The sequence below is a fragment of the Acyrthosiphon pisum genome, chromosome A2 (genome assembly GCF_005508785.2).
Source record: "Acyrthosiphon pisum isolate AL4f chromosome A2, pea_aphid_22Mar2018_4r6ur, whole genome shotgun sequence".
Taxonomy (NCBI): Eukaryota; Metazoa; Arthropoda; class Insecta; order Hemiptera; family Aphididae; genus Acyrthosiphon; species Acyrthosiphon pisum.
Genome location: NC_042495.1, coordinates 36937383 through 36956009, shown reverse-complemented (window position 1 = coordinate 36956009; position 18627 = coordinate 36937383). Strand labels below are relative to the sequence as shown.

At 27.6% G+C, this 18627-nt stretch overlaps 2 protein-coding genes across 2 annotated transcripts; one reads left to right on the top strand and one right to left on the bottom strand.

The window, feature by feature from the left end:
• The first annotated feature begins 1952 nt into the window (after nucleotides 1-1952).
• LOC100163590 (probable leucine--tRNA ligase, mitochondrial) lies at nucleotides 1953-8143 on the top strand. The gene is made up of 10 exons (XM_003241846.4): nucleotides 1953-2212; nucleotides 2299-2511; nucleotides 2579-2821; nucleotides 2889-3031; nucleotides 3772-4449; nucleotides 4513-4679; nucleotides 4738-5094; nucleotides 5179-5420; nucleotides 5499-5732; nucleotides 7868-8143. Exons 1-10 carry the CDS (start codon nucleotides 2120-2122, stop codon nucleotides 8114-8116), a joined length of 2619 nt encoding a protein of 872 aa, XP_003241894.1. The 5' UTR covers nucleotides 1953-2119; the 3' UTR covers nucleotides 8117-8143.
• Nucleotides 8144-12447: 4304 nt separating this feature from the next.
• On the bottom strand, nucleotides 12448-13895 carry LOC100160827 (gamma-glutamylcyclotransferase-like). The gene is given in 3 exon segments (NM_001246050.1): nucleotides 12448-13344; nucleotides 13403-13512; nucleotides 13624-13895. Coding segments are annotated over 3 exon segments (555 nt in total). The 5' UTR covers nucleotides 13640-13895; the 3' UTR covers nucleotides 12448-12915.
• Between the last annotated feature and the right edge of the window lie 4732 nt (nucleotides 13896-18627).

Here is an 18627-nt window from a genome sequence, read left to right as displayed (position 1 = left end):
TGTGTCTGTTACAATCTATACAGACATTTTTCTGCTGAATTCAAATATTTTTTAATTCCCGTGAAGTAATTTTTTCAATATACCTAATACATCCTATAAACCCACCTCCCCCTAAATAGGTATCGGATGGTAGATTAGTGGAAAAGTGTTATAATTAAGGTGGCAACTAAAATATATAATTTAATTTCAAATTTTATTAAACTGCGGAAAATTTGAAAAACTGGCACCGGGACCCTTAAGACGCCCATTTTCAGGTAGGTATAATATATTAAATTATTGTGTACATTTACTAGTGCAATCTAGCGGTGTTTATTTTTGTTATTATCTTCTTTAGATATTAAAGTGACATTTTAGGTATTATTATAATAATAATAATATTGTAATATTATATTAATTATTAATATTATGTTTTTTATTTATTTAAGAGAGATGCAAAAAAAAATATAGAAGTCGTAAACTTATAGCAAATAGTTATTAATAATTTATGGACAATTTTGTAAATTAACTATTACAATCAAATAATAAATTGAATGTTCGGAATATTATGATGAAATTAATAAAATGAAAGAGGCATACATTTTTACTAGAAAAATTCTCATATAACCTCATACCCAACTACCTAAACTATAATGTAATTACTAATTTGTAAGTAGAACACATTTTTACATTACACTGTTTTCTTAATTATTTAATAATTATTAAGTATTCACAAATTTCGATAGTTTTTGTTTTGTACTTAGCATGGACATCGCTATTACATCGCACCTTGCTATTTTCACAAAATAGATTAAAATATCTATTCTTATTTTATATCTTATTTCATCTATTCTGTGCACGGGCACGGCTGATATTGATGTACTAGATAGTGATGATCACGGTCTTCAGGTTTTCTATACAAGACCGTGGGATTAGTGAAGATCTTGGATAATATCTATATATTCTACAGCCGTGGACGCTTAGTCACGTACAACGTACTGTCTCAAGGGGCCTAGCTGCGGCTATTATTTAAGGGGCAACATTTAGGCTATTTGTAATCTCGTCTTAGCCGCCCGTGATCTATGTGTTGGTTGTAAATGATTATTAGTGTGATATGTGAGTGAAATGTGGTACCACTCTTGTACGCGCATGTTCATGTCAATAACTCGAATACTCGATAGCCATGTAAAATTCACTATAACAATTTTATGACAACTAACTTATTGTTTTGACAAAATTAAAGTTAGTTAACGTTGTCTGATTTTGATTCTGAAAAAAATATTTGAATTCAGAAGAAAAATGTTTGTAAATCGTACGAGACACTTTCTTTTTAATATGAATTTGAATTTTTACTATGACTTGAAAAACTCATATTTTCAATTACAGTTTTCACAATAATAATATAAGATTTAATTTTTAATTGTTACAAAGTGTTAGTACGATCTACAATTTTTGGCCGAGTTCAAATTTTTTTTCAGAATCAAAATCGGACAACGTAAACTAACTTTAATTTTATCAAAACTTAAGGTATTTTGAGTTGAAATTTACAGCAGTAGCAATAGCGACTAGCGAGGCCCCTTAATAGATAGCTGAGCTTGTGGTGAACATCAGGATTTTAGATATACATACCTTATATCATGATATAACAAAATTATATTAATTGTTATGTCATGCCTTATATATTATATACTCAAGTATGTATATCTTGGGTATATCTTAAATCGTGGTTAACATAGATAAAAGAAGAATTTCTTAAACTTCTTAAATTTCTTAAACTCTCCACACAGAGAATCTTCAGGCTTCAGCCGTGCTATTATCACAGAATATTAGAATAATTTTATACTTAATATTATTCTATGCTATTATCATAAAGATTTATCGGTTATGATTGATAATGTAATCTAATGCATCCAATGCGGCAATGATGCCACAGATTAAATTTAATCTATTCTGTGCTATCACAGTATCACCCCTTATATAAAATCTGTGCATTAAATAATTAATGTAGTAAGTAATATTTAGTAATAGGTTTGCAAGGAATTAAAAAAAAGACTATATTTTAGGTTTTAAATGTTAATAGATTTATACCTATTGCTTGAAATATTTTAGAGTAGAGCTTAGTATCGATTTCTAATCGTGGGCAATGATTTCCAGAGAAATATTTTATAAACTTCATAATCTTAGATGTTATAAGAAATATTCTCCAAACCGTAGATCTCTTAGTAATGATATTTGGGTGAGTACCTAACTTTAAGTATTGATAATAAGTAATAGTTTATGTTATAATTAAATATGTTCTAACTCATCAACATTTATTTATAGAATGAAGAGTTGACAATAGATCTAAAACTAAAAATTGAGAAATACTGGAAAGATAAACTATGTAAAGGTAGTTTTGATAAAAATAACATCGATAAAAAATTCTATGTCTTATCGATGTTTCCTTATCCGTCTGGTCACTTACACATGGGTCATGTTCGAGTGTATGTAATTGCAGATTCAATTGCTAGGTTTCATCGCATGCACGGACAAAATGTAAATTTATTTGTCATTATTATTCATATTAAATAAAGTTAACATTTTATAAACATTTTTGCAATAGGTATTTCAGCCTATGGGATGGGATGCATTTGGGCTTCCCGCTGAGAACGCAGCTATACTACATGGCTTACCAGCTGATAAATGGACTAGTTCAAATATTGATCACATGAAAAAACAGCTTCAAGAACTTGGATGCAGTTTTGATTGGTCTAATGAATTAACAACCTGTGATCCAACTTATTATAAATGGACTCAATGGTTCTTTCTAAAAATGTTTCAATCTGGACTTGTTTATTCTAAAGAAGTAAGCCATTTCCTTTGTGTCAAATGTTTACTAGCACTGACTAATAATTGCCTTTATTGTTGTTTAGGCTGAAGTTAATTGGGATCCAGTAGACGAAACAGTGTTAGCTAATGAACAAGTAGATGAAAATGGACGTTCTTGGCGGTCTGGTGCTATTGTTGAGAAAAAAGTTCTGAAACAATGGTTTATAAAAACAACACAATTTTCCAAGTTAGTGAAACATCCAATAACTTAGTGTTTTTTTCATTTTAATAATCAATATTTATATGATACTCAGTGGTGTGTCGAACTGAAAATGTTACAGAGGCAGGTTACAAATATCCCAAGTATTAATGCATAATAAATAATAATAATATAACTAATTACATTTTAGATCATTATTGACTACATATTGAGTATATCATATTACATTTACTAGGTGACCCGCCGGCTACCCCTCTATTTAAACAAAATCTAAAAGGCAATTGCCACTGATAATACTTAAGTATATGAACTATTTAATTCTAAATCACTTAAGCTAATAAGCTGTAGCTCTTCACATTAATAAATGATCAGGACAAAAATACATTTTTTTACTGACACTAACAGTAGTGCTTTCCAAATTATAATTAGTACTATTTAGTGATCAGAAATCAAGCATAGTTTGTACTTTGTACTTTGTAGAGGTTATTTTCAGTATTCCCCTTAAAATTTCTATAGACAATTTTAAAATAAATTAAAATGCATTTCAGTTATAAAACTTTTTTATTAATTAGCTGTGCTTTATATTATATACTCCATTCCACCAGAGAAGAAACTCGTTTCGCGATGTAACTGTCACCATTTAACGACCTGGGTTATCATTTCCTCTAATAAAACATAGTTTGTAGTTGTAGTGCTATACAACTCTGCCGCCCTTGAATAATTGTTATAGTTGGTGCAATTAATAAATTTTAAATCATTGTTTCCAGAGCTCTGTTTGAAGGATTAAATGATCCATCTTTAATAGATTGGAGGGATATTATCAATCTGCAAAAACATTGGATTGGAGAATGTGATGGATATAAATTTGATTTTCAACTATATACTGATAATGTGTGTAGAACAATACTCAATGTTTGGACACAATATCCAGAACATGTACCACTAGCTGCATTTGTTTGTGTTAAGCCCGATTCTTTTGTACATAAATATTATGTTCTGAATCATAAAAATGTATACATCAAGAATCCGATTACTGGCAGCAAATTACCGATTTTAGTTACTGATCGTGTTGTATATCCAGACGGGCAAGAATCACGCTTAGCTGTGCCACATGCAAATTCTATTGATAAAGAATTAGCTGAAGAGCATAATATTTTTCATTCTGTAAACCAAAGCTCATATTTATCCAGAGAAATAATTTGTGAAAAAGCAAAAGAGTTAAATTGTGGTGGTTATCAAGTAAGTTCTAAATTACAGGATTGGTTAATATCTAGACAAAGATATTGGGGTACTCCTGTACCAATTATTCATTGTACAAATTGTGGAGCTCAAGCTGTACCAGAAGAACAATTACCAGTAAAATTGCCAATGCTTGATGTACAAAGTGGTAAAAAATTTAAATCGTTAGAGTTAGTCAAAGAATGGATTAAGACTACTTGTCCTAAGTAAGTAGTACATTTAACACTTGTATGAAATACAAACATAACATTAATATTGCAGTTTCCTAGATGTGGTAAAGAGGCAAAAAGAGAAACAAATACAATGGATACTTTTGTGGATTCCAGTTGGTATTATATTAGATATTTAGATCCTAAAAATAGTTCTCAGCCATTTGATAATATGTTGGCCAACAAAATGATGCCTGTTGATATATATGTTGGTGGAAAAGAACATGGTAAATTTACTCTTAAAAGAATTTATGAAAGTAGTTAAAATATATTATTTTCTTTTAGCTGTTTTGCATCTATATTATGCGAGATTCTTTAACCACTTTCTACATTCCATTGGTTTGTCTCCTTGTTTAGAACCATTTAAAAAACTATTGGTTCAAGGCATGGTGATGGGTCAAAGCTTTAAAAATAAAATTAATGGCACATATTTAAAAGAAGATGAAGTAATAAAAAAAGGTAAAACATATTTCTCTAAAGATGGTGACAACCCGGTTATTGCAACATGGGAAAAAATGAGTAAATCTAAACACAATGGTGTTGAACCAAAGAATACTATTAGTGAATATGGAGTAGATACCATGCGATTATTGGTATTGTCTAGTGTTGCACCTACATCTAATAGAAATTGGAATTCTGATAGTGAGTAATAAGTAATAACTAATAAGTTACATGGTAGTACAAATATATATTGTTTAATACATAATTAATATTTAATACTATTAGCATTTCCTGGAATTTTAAATTGGCAACATAGATTATGGTTGACTATAAGAGAATTTCGAACTGTTAGAAAAAATGATGATGTCCAAAGACATACAATTGATTCATCTATATTTCAAAAAGAAGAAATTAAATTACAGGATGCACGTAATTATCATGTCAAAAAAACTTCAAGTAACTTCAGAAAATCATATCAATTGAGTGTAGCCATTTCAAAACTACAAGGATTGACAAATATTTTAAGAGTATATTATACATATTTTAATAAACTATTCAAATATACGTTCATTTTTATAGATTTTAATATATTGATACTTTTACAGAAGTCTCCTAAAGAATTGATTAAGTATAGTGCAGAATATGAAAGATTACTGGCTGTTCAAATAATAATGTTAACTCCAATGGCTCCACATTTTACATCTGCCTTATGGAGTGGATTTGTATCTGCACCAGGTCGTATAAATCATAAATGGGAACAAATTAATTGGGAAAATGATGTAATTCATCAAAAATGGCCACAAGTGGATAGCGATTATATTTTAAATTTATATTGTGTGGTAAGTATTCAACAAATTTAAGAGAACTAATATTTATATTTTAAATTTAAAAAAAAAATACTTATAATACATTGAAATAAATCCATGTCCTATTTTAAAATCTGATATTAAATGTTTTAATATTTTGTGTATTGTGTATTTTACTATTTTGTACAGTTATATCGACGTTTTTGCATATTTGTTATCATATCAGCTACCTCGTTCTTCCAATTGCATACAAGTGTGTTAAATGATGTATTACTATAGCAATGCACGTCTGGTATTTTGCATTGAGTATTTTGCAACATTATCTTGGGTTTATTTAGTTTACAATATTCATTTGATTTTACGTCTGTTAATTGATTTACTCTGTTGGAGATTTTCGAGTTAAATATGTTATTAATTCCGTAATAATTATTGAACTCTATTTTTTTTGACAGAATTGGTTTTTCCTTTTTTTCTTCTGTTTTTATCATAATCATATTTTTTATTTTTTTATTGCATGGCTGACATAATCGCTGCCGGCTTTTTTGTTTTACCTAAAAATACATTTTTATATTAATCTTATATTAACATTAAGTACAAAATTAATTTTTAACTTTTCTGTTTTCTGCTTTGTTCAATTCTCTCTTGATGAGTTGTTTCATTAAATTTCCTGGATCAAAAACTTGATTGTTTTGTTTTATTTCTTTGAGTAGTTTGTCGGTATATCGAGTTAATCTTTTATTAGCATTATTACACATGGAATGTTCGTTTTTTTTGTTGACAAAATTTGAATTCGGTGTATAACCCATTTTTAAGGCAAATTCTTCATTTATTTTTTTTCTCCACGCTTCCTCTTCTTCTTCTTTAAGTGCTTCAAGTCTGCGTTGCCTTTCAGCTTCTTTTGCTTCTTTTGATAATATATCATTCTCTTCTATCATTTTTTTTTTTGCTAATTCTTGTGCTTTAGCAATATCTTCATTTTCCTTTTCAATTTTTTGTCTTCTTTGTTCTTCCAATATTTGGTTGCGTTTTAATTTCATTTTGATTTTTTCTTCCATAATTTTCTTCTGTTCTTCTTTTTCTTTTTCTTTAGCCTGTATAGAAGATTTAAATTTATTTTCTTCTTCCTCCCTTTTTTTACGTTTTTTTTCAGCTTGTAACCATAACTTTTTTTTTTTTTTCATAAAATCGTCTGTTTCTTGTTGATCTTTTATTTTTCTTAGTTTTTCACTAGAACTATCTTCATCTTTTTGAATTAATGAGTCATTTTTATGTTTTAAGTCATCTCCCATTCCATGTTTATTGATATTAATATTTTTTATTTTTGTTTTATTGGCATTATTTGACATGGTTTTATCATCTATTAAAAAATTATTTATCTATACAATATCTACACAATATAATTTAATAATGTAAGTTATATTTTTATTCTAAAACTTAAAGTAATAAGTTATTTTTCCATATTTAAATTTTTCTAGTTTATGACTAAATATAAATGTATCTTACTTTGTGAAATATTTTTTCGTCGATTTTTTAATTTTTTAGATTTATGATAATTATTATTTATATTCAAAGTATTATTCATCATTCTTTGCTTTTGATTATTTATTGTTTGATTTTGTACATTCCATGATTTTCCATAATTCTTGAAAGTATGCATTAATATTATATAAATATTTAATTACTAAGTATAATAGTATTTTAACTAATATATACCATTTTTTGTTGACCATAAACATTATATTTTTCATTTTCTAGCTTACGAAATTTGTATGAATTATACCCTTTCTTATAGTATAATGGCATATCTATCCATTTGAATCCCCTGGGAGTTGAGAGCAACTTTAGGTAATCACTGTGTGTTAGAAGACTTCTATCCACAATAGGTCTATAGCACACTGTATGGTAACTTGGTTTGTTGCATACATCATTTGTTAGGTATTTAATTTTTTCATGACAGGAATCAATTTTGTACATAGTATTTTTGTTTTTTGTCTTCATCATAAGTAAAATTTAAATGAGTTTGTATAAAAACCCTGTTTACTTGATGATAAAGTATTGATTTATTTTAAATTTTGAATTTTTGTTATAATTATGTATATCAAACAATGTAGTCATTTGGCATGGCAATATGCTAGGTATTTGTATATAATATATTTATTTTTCTGCAGGTTAACAACGCTGTTAAATGTGTATTACCAATGCCCAAAAGAGAAATGGCTTTACTTACTAAAGAAGCGGCTATAAAATTAACTATGAATCAAGATATTATAAAAGAGTATACATCATCTTGGAATATTATTGATATTGGATTCCAGTCATATGAGGACAATGATACATATGTGTTTATTAAGACTGACCGGAAATCTGTTGCAAAGTCTAAATCTACTAGTTCCAAAATAGTTGAAAACAATATTTAGTTATTAAAACCTTTATATTACTTTCAATTCAATATTTATTATATATATTATACGTCAATATAGAATGTAGAGACATTAAGGGCCGTTCTTACAATGTCCGGTTAAAGTTAACCGACACTTAACCGGCCAAATTCTGCTGGTAAAAAAATCTGTTATCAGTCGGTTAGCGTTAACCGACACTTTACCGGACATTGTAAGAACGGCCCTAAATAGTAAAAAAAAAAGATACTCTAATTACCTTGTTAATAATAGATTAACAAATTATGGATACTCCATGTAAATTGTAAATCGTAAGTGTAAAATTATATTTAACAAACCAAACTATTATACATGTTTGTTTAGGAGTAAAGTAGTGTTTTTAGACTAAAATGTATTACTAAAATACATCGCATTTTGTATAAAAAACCAAAGAAAAAAAATTTGACGGTTATTAGTTATATATATATATATATCGGTTAGCAAAAGATAAAGTGATGAAGATATATACCAAAAATAATCTTAAGGTTGTTGGCAATGTTACTCTGGCTAACAACATCAAGTAATGTAAAGAACTTAATAGAGAATCTATTCATGTTTTTATTAAAGTATCCCCTAAAATAGAAGTTAGTAACACAAACCAAGTTCCTAATATATGGAACTGATATGGAAAGATTGTGTATTATATGTTTTAGGAAATTGTATTTTAACTTATAAAATTTGTAAATAATTCTATCAGGAAATAATCTTATATTTTAATTAAACGTTTGGCCTATTGAAGCAAATTGAGTAATCAAATAGTTTTGGAATGTTCGAACAATTTATTTTCATTCAGTTTATTTGATAATTTATTTTAATCATCAAAATATAATTTTCAAATATGCAAGTAATTATCACAGAACCAAGGTTAGATAAATGAAATTTTTTTTTATTTTTCAAGTTAAATTTTTATATAAAAAAAGTAACTTATGTTTAGTTAAAAGTTATTTTAAATTCATTCAGTTAGTAATTAACAGATAAAAACAATGTTACTTTTCAAATTTGTAAAAAATTTTAGATCCAGACATTTTTGTTTTTTCAATAAATAATTTAAACAAGCAACTTTCAACAATGAACAAAAATATAGTTTATTTCTAGCAAAAATTATACTAGTGTACAAGTCTTGTGTGTGCGAAGGTGCTCAGAAGGTGCTGTGTAAACGGTTATGGTGCATCTTAATATGCTGTACTCTGAGTTCCCCTATAAGTGATGCATATTTAGGGGGGAGGCGCGTTCCTTGAGGTTAAATTATTTTCAAAGTTAAATTATAACTTGTATTTTTTTATTATATCTTTTACATTTCTATACATATTTATATATATATGCACAGGGTGATTCTTTTATCATTGAACACTCATTACTTCAAGAAGTGTAAATGTTTTTGAAAATATTATTTTACATAGTTTCAAGTCGTTTATAAAATAAGGTTTTATTAAAAAATTATATTTTCAAAAAAATGTTGTCCTTTTTTTAAGCTTTTTACTTTTTTGAATGATAACATGAGTTTTAATTTCATATTCCAAAGTAGAATATTTGTCTAAGTATTTCAAAACATAAAAATCAAATTTAGGGCGATTAGTTTATGAGTTATAAGAATTTAAAGTTTAGATCAGTGGAGTAGCGGACAAACATTTCGCGGGGTAACCCCGTACCACCACCACGCTCATCAAAATTTTAAATACTTTAATTAACTTAAATTCACCCTAAATTCAATTTTTATATTTCAAAATACTTAGACAAATATTCTGCTTTAGAATATTAAATTAAAACTGTTATCATTCAAAAGAGTAAAAAACTTAAAAAATTATAAGGATTAAAAATATTTTTTTTTTAATAAAAACGTTTTGTAAACAATTTGCAGTCTTGTAAAGTATTCGAATAAAAGTATTTGAATACTTTTTTTGTATTTGATATTTTTTAAAAAGTATTCAAATACGTATTCTGAATACTTTTATTTTTATTTTTTATTCATTAAAAAAATACTTTTTTCAAATCCAGAAAAATAATTTTAAATTTGTAACGACATATTATAAATCATGAACATTTTATTCTTTGAACGAAGTATAATATTGGCCCGTGATATGATTACTTTTATAAACACCAATGTGTTGTATCCCGGACGATCCGTATCGGCCGTATCATATGTGGTCAAAATTTATAAATAACTTATGATTACGATGTATTTTTAATTATTAATTAATAAATGTTAATAATTACCAACCTTTCAAAAACTGACAAAAACTAGTTGAGGAAAAAAGTATTCTAATAATATTCGAATACTTTTTAAAGTATTTGAATATATTTTTTAAGAACTATTCGAATAAGTATACTGAATACCTTAATTCTCAGTTATTCGAATATGTTATTCCGAATACAAAATAAAAGTATTCTTTACAAGACTGACAATTTGAAACTATGCAAAATAATAATTTCAAAAACATTTACACTTTTTGAAATAATAAGTTATCAATGATAAAAGAATCACCCTGTTTAATGTATTTTATTATATTTGTCATATGAACAATTTAGGAAAAAAAGGCTAAAATCAAAAATTATATTTTGTTTCATTTAATTATAAAAGTTTACTTTTTATTAAAATAAATGGAGTAATGGTAAAATAAAAGTGTTTTCTAAACTAGTAGAAGCTTAAGTGCAATAAGGGGAAAAATATACATTTTGGAGTAACACTTTTAACAGAGAGATAAGGTAAATTTTCTAATTAAAGGAGGCTTAAAAGTTTTTTGTGACAATGAGCAAATGGACACAAAAATCATAACTACGCTTCTGGCTGACTTCTTTGGCATGAATGGCTTGCATATGTTGCATGTATAATCTGTGGCGTTGCCAAGAGGGAGGTTTTGGGTGTTTGACCCCCCCCACCATTGACATTTTCCCTCCTAATAAATATATTGTTTATATGGTTTGGGACTGCTTGCAAGTTATAACTTTGTCTTATGAAATGGCGAAATTAAATACAAAGTTTGAATTTGCATATTTGTATACTTTTTAACTTAAATGTACATACAATTGTCAGGAAAAATTATATTTGGATAACATTGAAAAATATCTTAAAAAATGATATGTTTCATTAGGAACAATAGGCGATAATTTTGAGATTTGGAAAGGCCGAAGCCTAATACCATACTATTATAAAATTGAATAAGTTTAAAAAAATTAAGTAAATGTTTGGGAGGGGTGGAGGGCTGTTAAAGTTGTTGGTGGAGCTTGGCTACAGTTGACCCTATGTTCGCATATGTAAGATTTCATAAGTCTCTTTGTGACAAAACTGTGTTTAAACTATAATTGACACATAGAGTGTAGATTGTACAAATGAATGAACATCGGTACGTGTTCGCATATCACATTATTCGTTATTACTAGGGCAGAGGACTTGTAGCTCTAAAAAAGCTCTAAATATGCAAGCACTTATGCACTAAAAAACCCCATAATATGCAATTAAAATATGCACTTAAAATTTTTTTAGCCTTTTTGTTTAAATAATAAATACATAATACATTAACATTATTATTTATTTATCCTAATCGAATAAAAGCCTGCATGGTATACACACGTATCTGTGGTGGTGATGTCGTAGGTACAGTTTACGTTAAAATCGTTATCGCTTCTAAGAAAAATGTGTGCCCGAGCACAGTCAAAAACCATATTAAACGACAAAAATTAAAAATAAATAAATTTTTATCCAAACATTTTGACTGTATTGTTTGAAATAAAAATGTCACTGTGGAAAAAATCGATTCAAGTAAAATATGTCTCAAAAAATATAAAATAGCGTATAAAAGTGTAAAATATGCCCTACAAACCAAAAAAACGTAAAATATGCATTTATATGCACAATAAAATTTCAAAACTAGCTTTGTGGAAGCATGAAACGTATTTGTTTCGCACTCTGCTATTTTTGTGGCTGTGCAAAAAAAATATGCAAATGCTACAAGTCCTCTGCCCTAGTTATTACTTATTTATTTATCAGGTTTATACACCTACTTATTTTTTAGTTTTTTATTACAAAAATTGCAATATGTTTTATGATTTTTCAAAAATAATATAAAAATGTTGCTACATAGTACATATATTTAAGCATATTTTGAGAATTTTGACTGCATATTTCGATAATTTTTAGTACAACAAGTTAAGTTCTGAACCCTTAATTTATTTATATACGAAAACTGTAAAAACTTGGTTTTAATCTATACTTAAAACACCTCCCATTTCATAATCCTGGCTACGCCACTGTGTATAATCAATAATTAAACGTTGTTATTCAGGATATTTAAAATTTATTGAAAAATATATCATCATTTGATATCAAACTGCTTATGCATTACTTGCTCTGAATTTATTAACTATTATATTTATAATGGTATCTATCTATGTAATGAGACACAAATGATAAAGACAAACTAGTAAATATTATACATGATCTTAAATGTTCTTTTTGTCATAATTTGTCATGCATTATAAATGTATAACTCTAAAACAAAGTAAATAAAAAGAGAACATTCAGTCGTAAATACATTACTTAGGCTTAATCTGACTAATCTTATAGGTATCTTATATTGCAAAATTTAAAGTATAGGTATTAAGTATAAAATCACCAACATTTTGTCTGTATAAAAACTGATTTTAATCAATGTCCCCTTACCTCCTTACATATTTTTTTTTACAGTATTGAATATTATAGATTTTGATTTGTACACTTATATTTTTTCTTTATAAGATACTTAAAACTTAATTTATAACATATTTTAAACAAGACGAAAAGTCAGTTACAACTCGGTAGTTTGTGGTTCACGCTTGGACCATGGCATTTTTGGGCCATCATTGCCATTATCAAGAATTTCATTAAGAAATTGTAAATAGTCCAATGGTAAACCACTTTCATTTGCCCCTAGTATTATAGTTTCTAGATATGCTTTTGATGGTCTTCTGTCTAGTGGCAATGGTATTTGTTTAGCAGGCTGATTGACTAGCATGTAACAGCGACTTAATACATTATCCCCGTTTGGTGTCACAATATTTGCCTCAAATGGTACATAGATTTTTTTCTCAACACCTTCTTGTTTATCTAGATTGCTCAAATCGCTGGTATTCAGTTGCCACAAAACACCCCAAACATGTTCCTCAGGGTCTGGAACAACTGTTGATGGACATCCGCCCCAAAAATTTGAAAATCCTTTAAAATCTAAACGGAACGCCTACAACAAAAATACATTGCTAAAAACAAGGGTTCATTTTCAAAACAGTTTAACATACATTCAGTTTGCCGGTTCCAATTCTTACAGCAGTTGGATTTTTAATATGAATCCGGTCTGCAAGCATGTTGCTACCATATGCAAAGTACATGAATTTATTCATATTATCGGCTGCAGATATGGAAAAAAATAAAGCACAAAATAATAACCAAGTAAACTGCATTGTAATAAATAATAAGCGTTAAATTATTAATTAAGGTTTTATAAAATTATTTAATTTACCCATAAAATATATCATATATTATTTATAGTCTTATTCTTCCGAGCCTTCTATGCTACGTTTGATTAAATTATTAATGAACAATATATTATAATTAATACCACGATTTATAACATCATTGATATTATAACTTATTGTAAATCGAATTAATAATTATCTATGTTTCATAAGCTGTAAGCACCTCTCCTCCTGTCTTGAATCTCTAAAGAGTCTAATTTCGATCGCCAACTATATTATACGTAGCTCTTGAACGATAACCGGATTGCGGACAACTGACTTTAAATTACAATACTCATAATAGGTATTTTGATAATTTAAAATTTACAATTTAATATTTTAATCATAATAATAGAGGTACGAGATAAGTAACTGTCGTAAACAAAAAAACTCGTTTTCATTCGTTTACTTCAAACACGATAAGCCCACTCGGCGACCGGCCAAGGTTTATAGATAATATATAATATTACCTTGGCGGCCGGCATTCGGCGGACTGTGATGCAACGTTTACGTGATAACAATGGCACGGTGCGGCATGACTGCGTTGTGCGGTACTGCCGTTGTTCCAACTCATTAAGTCGTAACTCATAATATTGTAGGTACTATCAGTGGCGTAGCCAAGAGGGGCTTGGGTATTTAAACCCCACCACTATTCATATTTTTTTTCCCTAATAAATGTATTATTTATATACGAAAACTGTAAAAACTTTAATTAATACTTAACCCCCCCTCCCCCCATTTCAAAATCCTGGCTACGCCACTGGGTACATTGTACGGGTTCATAGAGTTCGGATGTCGGGTAATCAGTGTATCTCAATAATTACCTATTAACAACTTTGAGATGCAAAAGTGGGAAAGTAATTTATTGTTGGAACAGTTGTCGGTAGGTACTTGTTAAAAGTTAAATAATATAGGTATTTTTTTTTAACCCACCTACTACCTAGGAGACCAGAGTCCGGAGCCATTAGTATTTAGCCTTGTCTTATTGGCTTCTGGCTAGTAGGTATCTAACATTTAAAAAAAAATATACCTAATTATAATATATAGGGATTAATTATTAGTTTTAAAATAAATTTTATCCTAACATACCTATTTGAAACATAATTAAATTTAGTAGATAACAGGAGAGAAAAAAAATCACTACAAAATTGTTATTGCTGGGTACCTAATTCCTTATAACTATTCCTTTATGTTTATATCAACTACACTTATACATAATTACACAAGTAATATTATATTACTGCGATTATTGCAAATACATTAACATATTGTACAGGTCATAGGTGTTTCTATATAAATCTAAGATTTTAAATTTTAATACAAGGTTCCACATAAGTATTACCTTTATCAAACAAAAAAAAATGTATCAGAAAGTCAAATTAAATTTTTAAAAGCGTTTGAAGTTCAAATTTTTACAACATGAGATTTCTCATGTAGCGATTTTCTTATTTTGTTGTAATTCAAAAATGAATGACTATATAACTGTAATAACTGTTCTATAGTCACTTAAAATTTAAACTTTATGATTATTTTATAATTTTCTATACTTAATAACATTTTCAAAAAATTTTGACTAGTTTTGTGATAACTGATATTTACGTTTTACGTATATTTCCTATTTTCAATTTTTTTTATTTTTTTTCTATAAATGTCAATAAAATTTCATTTGTTGAGTCAAAAAGTATTGAAATTTAAGACAAGGCTCCTAATATATTGTTGCAATGGTAAACGGACGTTTCGCCACCGCCGTTTCGTCCACGTCAAAAAAAGCAGTCCACAGACGTTTCGTCCCGGAGAGTTATTAGCCATATGACGTTTGGTCCCCGACAAACTTTGATAATCTAAATGCATTAATTTTTACTGAACAATTTAATCTTTAAATGACAATACTACAAACTATACAAATACATAATCACAATTGTATTAAGTTAACACAAAATGTAGTAAAAATTAATAAATTAAAATTAAATAGGTAGGTACTATAATAGATATTAAGATAAATTATATATTTATTTTTAGGTAAACTGACTTATGTTTTTTAAATAGTACCTATAAAATGTCATTATCATCATTACATTGAAATCCCGTGCAATATGATTGCAATTTCTTTTCCTTAAAACTAACTATTTTCGGTACATTTATTATTTCATTTTGTTTTTGTACCAATTCAGTCGTTGCAGACGCATTGCACATCTGCATTGATTCAATAAATATATACAAGTTAGGATGTTTAATTCTTACAATATTTTTTAATTTATTGTTGAACCTTTCTGACACGTTGTTAGTCCGACCATATCCTTCTTTTTTATTACTTACCTATAGCCTATATTATAGATACTGTATTAGCAGTGTTGTAAAAAATACTTTTTAAAAGTATTTAAGTAATTACTCAAATACTCTTAAAATAAAGTAGTTAAATAATTATATAATATTACATTGTTATAATTTTAAAAACCACGACGACATGGTATTTTTATTTAACAAGAATAATTATAAGTAGAAACAAATTAAGAATTAAAAGAATAAAAAAAAGTATTTAATAAAATATTTGAATAATTTTACTCAAATACTTTACAACACTATATATTAGACATTACAGAATTGTTCATTAAAAATAAATGCATTTAGATTAACAAAGTATGCCGGGGACCAAACGTCCTATGGCTAATAATTGCCGGGGACGAAACGTCCGTGGACTGGTTTTTTTGACGCGGACGAAACGGCGGAGGCGAAACGTCCGCGATTCTGTTGCAATATAAGTTGAAAAATTTTAAAAATACCTATGCACGATTTTTTAAAAAACATTTGAAGTTAGAATTTTGACAGAATTTATCAAATTTTAAATTTTAAATGAATGTATGAAATTTTCAATTTTTATAGCTATATAAGGATTGAAAATCTAAAAAAGGTTCCACGTAGGTAATTAGGTACTTCTGTAACTAAAAAATAAAATAAAATAAATATGAAAACAGTTTTTTTTTTAGTAATTTTATATTTTTATGTTCAAATTTGGATGGAATTACATATTAAATAACCAAGAATAACGATTTTAGATATTTTTTTGTAATTTGATTATATTAATTCAACTTACCGGCTACCATTTTAATAAGTAATAAGAATATAAATATAATATAACATATCCTATAGGATATAGACTATAGACAGTCTATATGTATATCCTATATGATATAGACTTTATATAGACTGACAAAAAGTCATAATCGATTTTCGTATACAATGATAATATGATATTATATCATTGAATTCAAATTTAATACCATCCATTACAGTGACCCACTTGTAAATAATACTGTACAGCAGAGCGACATCCGCACTTACTTACCCGTTTTTTTCTTATGACGGGCATTTTTGTCTTAGATTCAATTATAACCGTATAATATGTAATATAGTAATTAAATATATTAAACCCATTATTTAATAATTTTTAATATAAATGAGCACGCTACACACATGTTGGAAACTGTAGAGGCAATTTCTAACAGTTTATTGATTAAAATTTACAACGCTGCTGGTCAGTATAACCATATAAAATATAATATAAGTATATAACTATATTTTATATTTATTTATGTATTGCAAGTTAGTTGATCTTAAAACTCAATCAGACGACCGTGGCAGGTAAGACTTATATAATTAATAATAATACAAAATAGTATGTTGTTGTTATGCGTTGTATCATAATAAAACATACCTGTTACCTGTATATAAATCTCCGGATTCCTCGGACATTAGTCACATGCCTAACTGCAGAGTGCCTGTATATCTATCGACTGACCGTGTCTTACTATTGTTATAGACTGTTGTGAAAACTGAAAACCTAGATTGCCCGAGGCTGGATCAAGGATATGTAACCGGATGTGAATTATTCCTTTTGCTGCCACTACCAGTTCCGAATTTGAGTCATATCTTCCGATTTGTGACCCGTATAAAATGTTTTCTGTTTATCAACTTAAAAAATATGATGACACACATGTACTCCTGTTGCTGTGGAGAAAATCAAACAGCAATATATAGTACCTGAATCGCGGATTCCCCCGGACATTTCCCTCCAGACTGTTTCGATGTAGTAGGACATTCCCCCCCCCCCGATATATTTTTGTTGCGGACATTTTCCACCCATTTTTTTTTTTAAGTTGACTATTTAATAATAATATTTTATTATTTAATAATTATGAAATTATTATTTTACCTATTGTCTAATATTTTTAAATATTTTCATTGATATATAAGAAATTATAGATGTATATTTTTGATCAACTTTACTGAACTACTTGAATCAAATTCAAAAGCAATTATTAAATTTATTAACTGGTACAGTTTTAACAAAAAATAAATAAATACGAACAAATGCTAAAAAATATGTGTTTGGAAATAACAAAAGAATCAGTAATCAAATGTTATCATTTTTATATCAAAATGATTAGCCATTTTATTAATTATTAATCTTACTTTATTTATACTTATTTATGTATTTATTTTTTATTGTTTCAAGTAGTTCAGTGCACCAAACATATTATACATTTATAATCTATTATATTTATGAAAATAAAAAATGTTTATATATTATTTTATATTTTATTAAAAAAAAATAATTTCATATTAAATATTAAATAATAAATAATATTGTAATATTCAATTCATTATTATTAGTCAATAATAAACTTTAAAAAAAACGGAGGGGGAAATGTCCTACTATAAAACATTCCGGGGGAAAATGACCATTTACCACACACAGCTGTATACTGCAGGTACCTAAGTACCTCAATACCTCATACCTATTGGGCATAGCCGCAATGTATTTATAGTATAATTAATTACAATAATAATGTATAGACATATAGTATGAACTAGTGTACGGTGGCAGTATGGAAGATGATGTATTAATGTTTAATATTTTTATGAATGAACAGTGACCGTGTTATGCAGATGACCTAATGACGTAAAATGACCGTGAATGTCTATGACGCACGACTGACGGTTCTATACGT